At 39.9% G+C, this 10,880-nt stretch overlaps 2 protein-coding genes across 2 annotated transcripts in view; one reads left to right on the plus strand and one right to left on the minus strand.

Annotated features, from left to right (window-relative positions):
* Positions 1-2,435, minus strand: part of RWDD4 (RWD domain containing 4) — a 20,113-nt gene extending 17,678 nt beyond the window's left edge. Inside the window, exon 1 of the mRNA XM_008574673.1 lies at positions 2,208-2,435. Within this exon, the coding sequence (XP_008572895.1) occupies positions 2,208-2,435 (228 nt within the window). The remainder of the gene's footprint in view (positions 1-2,207) is intronic.
* Positions 2,436-3,616: 1,181 nt separating this feature from the next.
* The window catches only part of TRAPPC11 (trafficking protein particle complex 11), a 52,530-nt gene continuing 45,266 nt past the window's right edge, over positions 3,617-10,880 (plus strand). Inside the window, exons 1-3 of the mRNA XM_008574674.1 lie at positions 3,617-3,710; positions 5,924-6,149; positions 10,088-10,257. Coding sequence (XP_008572896.1) covers positions 3,622-3,710; positions 5,924-6,149; positions 10,088-10,257 — 485 coding nt within the window. The 5' untranslated portion in view covers positions 3,617-3,621. The remainder of the gene's footprint in view (positions 3,711-5,923; positions 6,150-10,087; positions 10,258-10,880) is intronic.

Genomic DNA, 10,880 nt, shown 5'->3' on the forward strand with positions numbered 1-10,880 from the left:
ATTTGTAATCCTTCCCACAGAATGAAACAAAGCTTTAAAAACACACACACACACACACACACACACACCTAAGGGCAATAAAAAGAAGTTTAAGAAAAAGGTTGACAAAGATCTACCAAAGATAGGAGACAGAACTGCAAGAGAAAATGTAACTAGCAATCCGGGCCTGGAATTATTTCTTAGAACATTGCAGTCTTACAAGTGATAAGTCTGGATCACTGTTAGTGATCACTGGTGAATATCTGATAAGAGAAGCAAGAAACACTGCACTTGGGCACATGTTTTAGTTTTCAAAACGATGCATATTCGGGCCGGCCGGTTAGCTCAGGTAGTTCAAGTGTGATATTGTGATACCAAGGTCAAGGAAACCTGTACCAGCCAGCCGCCAAAAAAAAAAAAAAAAAAAAAAATGTGTATCATGAATTCTACAAACTAGAGACGATGAGCTACATGGACAAAAGTTTAGAATAGATTACTAAAGAAATAGTGGATGAGGACCTTGGAGAGTAAGGAGTAGTTCCTTAAACCTTACGAGCACATGAAAAACAAGATATATCTAAATAACCCTTCTTACTTAGAAAGGGTAACTTGATTGATACATTAAGGAAAAGCACAAAACACAGTCTATCTAGATTATAGCAAGGATCTATAGGTTCCTTCTGGTATCTTTAAAGAAAAAAAAATTAGGAATTCAAACTAGATTCAAGAATAACTAAGAAGATTACATTGGAAGCAACAAACTTAGTGCTACTCCTTCCGTTCTTAATCCTTTCCCATATTTTAATTAATGACTTAAGCAGAAACAAAAATAGAAATCAGGTTTATTAAATCTGTGAATGATAATTTGATGGGATACTGAATCATCATCTGGGTGGTGGCAGAATATGAATCCAAAAAGTCCTTAGAAAAACAAGCTAATGATGAAATTTAACAGGGTAAGTAGCACTCTACTCTTAGGTACCTAAATATACAAGTAGAGGATGAAAGACAAACTGCATTGTATAAAGCACTTAAGGAGTTTTAGTTGACAGTAAATCTAACCGTGGAAAACAATGCGACGCCACAATTTTAAAACGAGACATAAACTTAGAATCTGTCCACTGACACAAGATTCCAGGAGAGTGAAGGAACGAAGAAGAATGAACACATGAAGAAAAGCTAAAAGGAACTATTTTGTCTGAGAAGAAGACCTTGGTCCAATAAACTGGGCTTCAAAGATCTGAAAATCAGTGACGTGGAAGAAGAATGGAACTTTCTGGTTAAAATGGAGATTCTTGTCTCACCACAGAACTTTTGATTTGGTAGGTCTAGGGTGGAGTACAGACATCTGTTTTTTCTAACATTCACCCAAATGGTTCTAAGGTCCATGGGTCACATTTTGAGAAACATTTCACTATATGCTCTGTGCTTTGCAGGAAGACAGAAATATTAATGCCTTTGTTTAGAAACTCACCTGACCACAATATTTTAGAAGGGATTCAGATACCAAGTAGCCTGTGGGACTTTCAGTCCTTTAATGGTAACTTCCAACCCAGAGATTCTATTACATCTATCATGTAAAAGTGTTAGCTTTCAAGGAATATATTCTAAATGAACAGTGAACTACTTACCTACTTACCCAAGGAGACTTGGGTTCTAGTCCTGATTCTACTACATACTCACTGTGCAGCCCTGAGGCAATCACTTTGCCTTTCTAGACCTTTTTCCTCATCTACACACATTACAAAGTTAAAAGGTTCCACTACAGACGATCTGTAGCATCCCCTCCAACTCTAACATGTGATTCAATGTCAAAATGGCATTTCACAACAGAGTATCTGAGCATAAATCACACAATACAAATGGTGCATGTATGCTGGAAACAGATTTCGTATCCACTGGACAACTAACAGATGGACAAACGATTTCACCAAATAATATGGACAGAAACCGGAGACACTAATGTCATTTTCCTCCACCAGAAATTTACCTAAGTCAATTAACTTTCTTTCTATCAGCCAGCAGATTTGAAAATTTTAAGGAGATCAGATTCCAAATCATCGTAACTCAGTACACAAAGCGCTAACCAACACGGGATTTAAGGAGAGCCGAGCGCACCCGGGTCGTGCACCAAGGACACTCATCCTTATTAAGGAAATGTGGGGACATCCTCGGGTTCGCAAAAATAAAAAAATGCAAGTAGAGGGGAGGCAGAGGCTGACCTCTACCCATTCCCGCATGCTTGGCCTCTCCTCGCAGGGCACCGTCAAACTTGGGGCACGCGGGCCAGGCTTGGAGGGCCGTAGGGGCGAAGGGCACGTGCCGGGAGGCTCGTCCAGGCACCAAATGCAGGGCTTCCCGCTGCTCGGCAGCCCCACCTCGGGGCTGGGGCTCCGCGCAGGGCAAAGGGGCGTCCCGCCCGGCGGGCTCACCTCCTGGTCCTCGTTGGCGCTCATCGCGCCGGTCGCGGGACACCTCCCGGGCGGACAGCGTTCGCGACAACCAAGAGAAAGAAAGCGAGGGCTGTGGCCCCGAAACTAGGGTGTCCCCCTTCCGCGCCTGGCTGCGGGAGTGCACCCTTCGCATCCACAGACGCGAGTCGCGTGCGCACCCAGTCCTCCGCCGCTCCAGGCCGCGGGAGGTGGGCTGCAGGCTGGGAGCCCGACGCCCCAGCAAGTGGGCCGCCCTGGCGCCTGGGAAGAGGCTGGGGGAGGTATCCGCAGAGGCCCCGCCCTCTTCCCTTTCGCTTCTCCTATTGGCTCCTTCCTCTCTCCGCCCCCATCTCTTTCTCTTCTAGGAAATGGAGAGCCCTCCTTACGTGTTGAGAAGCAGCGTAAAGTTCTTGGACAGCGATTGGTGTAGAGCGCTGTCACTCAGGCCCAGAAAGTGCTTCCTGTGCTTGTGGAGGTGGGAATAGGGAAGTCTCGCCTGCTGGGGCCGGCTGTGGGGTTGTGGCTGTAGGGGCTGGCCCTGGTGTATGGTGACACCCCTGTCTGCCTCTCCTCGTCCTCTCCCGGCTGGCGGTGACTGGCCACAGCTGCAGCGGGTCCGGGGCGTAGGGCCTGGGTGAGTCCGGGCCTGGAGACCTGAGGGGCCAGGCGAGACAGCCGAGGAAGGGAGCTAGCTCCTAGCAGTGCTGGTTGGGGGGCGGACAGCGTTCGCGACAACCAAGAGAAAGAAAGCGAGGGCTGTGGCCCCGAAACTAGGGTGTCCCCCTTCCGCGCCTGGCTGCGGGAGTGCACCCTTCGCATCCACAGACGCGAGTCGCGTGCGCACCCAGTCCTCCGCCGCTCCAGGCCGCGGGAGGTGGGCTGCAGGCTGGGAGCCCGACGCCCCAGCAAGTGGGCCGCCCTGGCGCCTGGGAAGAGGCTGGGGGAGGTATCCAAAGAGGCCCCGCCCTCTTCCCTTTCGCTTCTCCTATTGGCTCCTTCCTCTCTCCGCCCCCATCTCTTTCTCTTCTAGGAAATGGAGAGCCCTCCTTACGTGTTGAGAAGCAGCGTAAAGTTCTTGGACAGCGATTGGTGTAGAGCGCTGTCACTCAGGCCCAGAAAGTGCTTCCTGTGCTTGTGGAGGTGGGAATAGGGAAGTCTCGCCTGCTGGGGCCGGCTGTGGGGTTGTGGCTGTAGGGGCTGGCCCTGGTGTATGGTGACACCCCTGTCTGCCTCTCCTCGTCCTCTCCCGGCTGGCGGTGACTGGCCACAGCTGCAGCGGGTCCGGGGCGTAGGGCCTGGGTGAGTCCGGGCCTGGAGACCTGAGGGGCCAGGCGAGACAGCCGAGGAAGGGAGCTAGCTCCTAGCAGTGCTGGTTGGGGGGCCTGCGTCTCCCTAAGGCGTGTGCAATCCTGGCACCTCTCCTACAGACTCAAAGAAAAGACGCACCTATTTCTAGCGCGTCCCAGGTTTGAGGCGTGTGGTGGAGGGAGGAGGAAGATTTAGTTTGCCTTTAGGGCTGCAGGGTTCTTCGTCTGCCTTTCCTCCCTGGAGCACCCAGGGCAGTACTGCGGCTATGGGGAAGGCATCTTTTCCGAAGTTGGGTTGTTGCATCACTATCTCAACATCAGCTTTTTTTTTTTTTTTCACCATTTTGGCTCCAAACTGTCGTTCCTCTTGAGAGTTTTGTATTTGGACATCTCTGAATCCTATTCTTACTAGCGTTGTGTCCTACACCCAGAACCTCCAGTTAATTTAAAGATAGTAACCACATTATTTTTTTACGTGCTTTGACTGGGTCACCTTTGTATCTTGCACTCCGGCTTCCAGATTACTTCCTGTGCCCTACGTGACCACCCACCCAGAATGTCCACTTACTGTAGCTGCACCTCCTCCCATGTCATAGTTTCTTTGGTTGCTTCATTGGTATCTTTTAGGAGATCTGGAAATTCCTCCTCCCCAGGCTGGGCCATTGAGCATTTGAAATAGGCTAGTCCGAATTAAGATGTGCTGTGAGTGTAAAATACACACCAGCTTTTGAAGACTTAGTATAAAAAAGATAAAATATCTCACTAGTAACTTTTATATTCATGTTGATATGATAATATTTTGGAGATACTGGGTTAAATATAATAGTAAAACAAATTCCACCTGTTTCTTTTTACTTTTTAACGTGACTGCTAGAAAATTTAAAATTATTTACGTGGCTCATATTATATTTCTCTTGGATGGCACTGATTTAAAGCTTAATAAGTCATTTATAGGTCCCTTTATTTCCACTCCATATTCAAACACCACAGCTATTTCTTTTGAGTCTCTGGGGTTTCCCTTAATGAAGGGAAATAGGCTTTTAAAGCTCTAGTCTAGACTCTTTGCTATTAAGCAAATGTACCAATTTTGTGTTTTGGCCCCCTTCTTTTTATTTTTACCCCCAAATTCGCTAGAACTAGAGTATTTCTTTCTCTAAACATGATGTCCTTTGTATTCATAACTTAAACCTGTTCTAAAAATGTCCGTTTAAACAGTTCTAAAACTTCTATCCGTTGTAGATATGTATCATTTCTGGGACACTTTTGAAATCATTTATTTAGTACCCATTGTTACTTCAGTGCTATAAGAAGCCTAATAGTCTTTCCTAAATACTTAGATAAAAATAGTCCACGTTTTGGGAATCAAGTGTTGGCCGAAGTGCTCCTCACTTTTCACAAATATTATATTTGAATTCTGTATAATATACTGTTGGAGATCACCTTTTAAAAAACCTCATGATACATCTTTTTGGAAATTATTTTGAAACTATAGTGATAAGTTTGGAATAAACATATTTTAATATAATTACTTTTCTGAAGTCAGTGTGTACTTGAATTTATTATGGACTAAACCCTCAACTAAAGGACATAATAGAAACGTGTCCTGCTAGGGGTTTCCATTCGTTATTAGTTCTTCCCTTATAGCTTTTTCTTTAAATGGTACATTATATATTAATTGTGGGAAATGAGGAAGCATAGCTATCATTTAGATAATTACATATTTGATAATACCTAGGCATTCAGAAATTATGTATTAGCAATTATAGGTAAATTAGAGGAAGTTGTACTTTATTATATATGTAAATCAATAATTATTTTTTCTTTATTATTTGTAATTGAAATAGGTTATGCAGACCTATTTTAATTTGATCTGCCTTCTTTCTTGTTCTGCTCATTCCAAAGTTCTGTGTGCATTTTGAGATTTACTGAAAATACTGATTTGTCTTAAAGTTGACTACAAGTGTGAAAAAATGTGAAAGATTTTTTAAACGTTTAGTATAAATAATTATTATATTTTAATAGGTCCAATTTAGGAATTAAAATATTTTCCCTTTTGCTCTCTTTTCTTATATTTGCTTGACAGTTTGCAGACACTCAAAGCCTTTTGCTTTTTAAAATGTTTTTAAATGGTGGAGATTTGTATATTAGATATAGATATGGGTTTTTTTTAAGTTAATTATGAATGTATTAACGTTTGTGTTTCAGATTTTTTTGTGACACCTTAAACATGAGCCCCACACAGTGGGACTTCCCTGTGGAATTATGTTGTCGGCCTATGGCTTTTGTTACTCTTACGGGCCTGGATGTAGTTTATAATGCTGTCCATCGAGCTGTCTGGGATGCTTTTTGTGCCAATCGGAGAGCTGATCGGGTACCGATTTCTTTCAAGGTGCTCCCAGGTGACCATGAGTATCCCAAATGTAGACCCAAGGTAATGACACTATGATTACATATGTTCTCTCTCTCTCTTCCTATGTGTGTGTATGTGTGATATCTTTTTTGTTCCTATTGTCTGTGCTGGAAAAGCCCTGAGTTTAGCAGGGCAGTGGTTATAGTGGTGCATGAAGAAAACCTTAGGCATTTTCTTGTAACATACTATGTGTATGTTTAATAATAGTTATTTTTTTAAATCCCAGAGTATTAATTACTTTCTAAAGCTTTCTATCTTGTGAGCCTACGTTTTCCTTTTTTCATTTGTAGAAAAAAATACCTAAGTCTCCATAGTTTTAACAGAGTCATCTCTAAAAGGAAGGTCTCATGCTCCCCATTCATCATTAGCAATATCATTATAGAATCCATGGTCTTCACAGTTTGGCTCAATTTCACACACATTTTTTGAGCATTTGCTTTGTTTTAGGTACTTGGAACCATGCAACAAGCTGGTGATTTGAATTTTATTTTTTTTATTTTTATTTTGTCAATATACAATGTAGTTGATTATTATGTCCCATCACCGAAACCTCCCATTGGAAGTATTATCCAGAGGAATCAGAGAAGAGAAGGAAATAAAGGGCATCCAGATTGGAAAAGATGAAGTCAAACTGTCCCTGTTTGCAGATGACATGATCCTATATATCGAACAGCCCAAATCATCTACAAAAAAACTCTTAGAGGTGATAAATGAGTTCAGCACAGTAGCAGGATACAAAATCAACACACAAAAATCAGTAGCATTTCTTTTCACCAATAGTGAACAAGCAGAAAGAGAAATCAAGAAAGCCTGCCCATTTACAATAGCCACCAAAAAAATAAAATACTTATTGGAAGTATTATCCAGAGGAATCAGAGAAGAGAAGGAAATAAAGGGCATCCAGATTGGAAAAGATGAAGTCAAACTGTCCCTGTTTGCAGATGACATGATCCTATATATCGAACAGCCCAAATCATCTACAAAAAAACTCTTAGAGGTGATAAATGAGTTCAGCACAGTAGCAGGATACAAAATCAACACACAAAAATCAGTAGCATTTCTTTTCACCAATAGTGAACAAGCAGAAAGAGAAATCAAGAAAGCCTGCCCATTTACAATAGCCACCAAAAAAATAAAATACTTATTGGAAGTATTATCCAGAGGAATCAGAGAAGAGAAGGAAATAAAGGGCATCCAGATTGGAAAAGATGAAGTCAAACTGTCCCTGTTTGCAGATGACATGATCCTATATATCGAACAGCCCAAATCATCTACAAAAAAACTCTTAGAGGTGATAAATGAGTTCAGCACAGTAGCAGGATACAAAATCAACACACAAAAATCAGTAGCATTTCTTTTCACCAATAGTGAACAAGCAGAAAGAGAAATCAAGAAAGCCTGCCCATTTACAATAGCCACCAAAAAAATAAAATACTTATTGGAAGTATTATCCAGAGGAATCAGAGAAGAGAAGGAAATAAAGGGCATCCAGATTGGAAAAGATGAAGTCAAACTGTCCCTGTTTGCAGATGACATGATCCTATATATCGAACAGCCCAAATCATCTACAAAAAAACTCTTAGAGGTGATAAATGAGTTCAGCACAGTAGCAGGATACAAAATCAACACACAAAAATCAGTAGCATTTCTTTTCACCAATAGTGAACAAGCAGAAAGAGAAATCAAGAAAGCCTGCCCATTTACAATAGCCACCAAAAAAATAAAATACTTAAGTGTGAAAAAATGTGAGAGATTTTTTAAACGTTTAGTATAAATAATTATTATATAAGTGTGAAAAAATGTGAGAGATTTTTTAAACGTTTAGTATAAATAATTATTATATGGTGAATGATCTTACATATGTGTTGTTGTATTCTGTTTGCTAATATTTTATTGAGGATTTTTGCATCTATATTCATCAAGGATATCGGCCTGTAGTTTTCTTTCTTGGTTATATCTTTACCTGGTGATTTGAATTTAAATAAGACATGCTCCCTGTCCTTGGGGAATTACAGATAAACTAAAATAGTTTATTTATTGTGGAATCAGGAAAGGTATTAAGTTCAAAACTGACTTTTTGGAGACTTAAACTAAATTGTCAACTTGGAATTATGTATCATTGTTTTTTTACTACAGATTTGAAATGATGTTCCTTGATCATTTCTTTAATGCTGGTTTTCAATGAGTTTTCATATGTTCATTTAAAATCAAAATTTTAACAAGGTCGATCAAAGACTCACTTTCACTCAGCTTCATTTCAATGAATTAAAGTAAATTCTAAACTGGGAATGACATATCGTTGTCTTTATAAGTTTTTTACTGATGATTCTTGACCATTTTTCCAGTGAGTTTTTATGTGTGTTTAAAAGCAAAATTTTAGCAAGGTAAATAGAACGTGCACTTTCAACTGCATTGTATCAGTAAATTTTAGTAAATAATAGGAATGGTGTATGGTTGTCTTTTATGTAAGTTTTACCTCACTTTTCTGGAGCATTTTCCCAGTGCTTGATTTCACTGGAATTTCACATACGTAATTCAGATGAAAATTTCAGCAAGGCAGATAAGATGCATTTTCAGCTGGTTCAGTCTGTGAATTAAAGAAAATTTTGAACTAGGGAAAAATCCTGACTTTTAAGGTGAACAACATAGTACATCCTCTAATTTACCTTAGAAAAATAATTATTATAATGATGATAGTATTAATAAAAGCAGCTCACATATAGAACTCACTTTGTGAAATTTACTGTTCTAAGCCATTCATGTATATTGATTGATTTGTTCTTTGTCATAATTTTATGGAGTTGGTTTCAAAGTTAGGTGATGAGACATATCAATCAAAATAAATCCCCCCACTTCTTTTCCCCCTTCCCCCTCATCACCCCCCAGTTTTTTGTTTTGCCCTAGAGCAGTGTTTCCAACTTGGTAGTCTCTGGACAAGTATGTCATCACCACCTGAGTTTATTAAAAATGTAGATGCCAGGCCTCCTCAGTTAATCTCTAGGAGTGTAAGACCTGTGGATTTGGTCACCAGCTGATTATTTTGCTTACGTGTTTGAGAACCACATACCGGAGACATCATTTCATATACCCAGCCCAATAAATCGTGAGCTGTCTGAAATTGTGCAAGTAATAGCAGCCCTGGCCCTGGCCCTTACACATTCTTTTTTTTAATATGATGTTTGTGTCAAGGGAGGCTGGCAGTCCAGGACAACTAGCCCCTTTTTTCCTCCCTTAATTCTCCAATTCAGGATGCTTTTCATTTCCCAATTCCTGGTTCTTTCCTGCATCCCCATGTTATTTTATGACAGGCTTCCTTACCGTCTTTGTCTGCCATCACTTGAGGTAGACATCGGACCAATATGAGAGTAATCGGAGTCAGTGCAGGTGATTCAGAAGTAATTTGAGATTTCAACTGGGTGTTTTGGAACTAATACACAAAGCTACCACATCCTCTTCCCACTATGTGGCACTTAGTGCGTCTGACCCTCAAGTGACTGCTGATATACTTTTAAGAATTTTCTTTATTTTTAACTTCATCCACAAGTAAGGTGAAATGCTGTCTTTGAAACAAATGAAGCCATACTGCATTTTAGATAATATTTTATTTGAGCAGTTTCATAAGAAAAGAAACTGAAATGATGAAGAATATAAGTAGAATTTACCTGGAAATGGGCTGGATACTTTTCTTTTTAACAGTATATATGAAAACCTTGACATCATTAGAACCTCTTGATTTTGATTATTCTTCTTTAAATGGGAAGTATAGTGACTCTGGGATTGAGATTCTACCTCCCACACTTTCTAGCTCTTATTTAATCTCTGTAAGCCTGAATTTTTTCATCTTAAAAAAAGTGGTGAGTATATTGAATGAGATACATGCACATGTGCCTGGCACTCAGTAACAGGTGGTTTCTGTTGCTGCTATCAAATAACTTTTCAGCTTTTTCCAATGTTTGCAGAGAACTTCTTATGAATGGTACATTCCTAAAGGAATCTTAAAGACTGGCTGGATGAATAAGCATCTGAATCTAGTACCAGCCCTGGTGGTTGTGTTTTATGAACTGGACTGGGATGAGCCTCAGTGGAAAGAAAAGCAGTCCGAGTGTGCTACCAGAGTGGAAATAGTCAGGTATGATCTTCATTATCAGCATGGCCACGTTAGTTTGCACATGTCTGTTATTTTCTAACATTTATTGAAGGCAGTTTAGTACTGTTTAGACTGCAGTGGTCTCTTTGGGGATTGCTCCAGTGAATCTTGTTGAATTCTTAAGAGGTAGTATAAATATTAACTGTATATAATACTGGGGTATGTGAAGAAATTTAGAAGACAAATTAGTCTGAATTTCCCAATGTTTTTTCTTGGATTTATGATCTTTTTGGAGACATAGTAATTTACTCTTTAGTTCCATAGAACAATTTTGCTTTATCACTATTTCAGTTTCAAAATAATTAATTCTTTTGGATGCCTACTCTGTGGTGTATCACTATGAAGAAGTCAGGTGTATTATAACTTTTATATAAAAATTTATATTAAACTTTTGCTTTTAAGGCAGATTTTTAAAGATTAGAAGCTTGATGTGAAATCATACACTTAAATTTTAAATCATTGTGGCATTATGTTCTTTGTGTACAGGAAAAGATTTCCACTACTCTTGGCTTTTTAAGTTGAAATGTACCTTTGATTAAACTGTGAAGTTTATATTTTATGTTTGTATTTTATGAAAAAACAGTTAATTCACTTGATTTTTTTTT

This window comes from Galeopterus variegatus, unplaced genomic scaffold, assembly GCF_000696425.1.
Source record: "Galeopterus variegatus unplaced genomic scaffold, G_variegatus-3.0.2 Scaffold1086, whole genome shotgun sequence".
NCBI classification, from domain to species: Eukaryota; Metazoa; Chordata; class Mammalia; order Dermoptera; family Cynocephalidae; genus Galeopterus; species Galeopterus variegatus.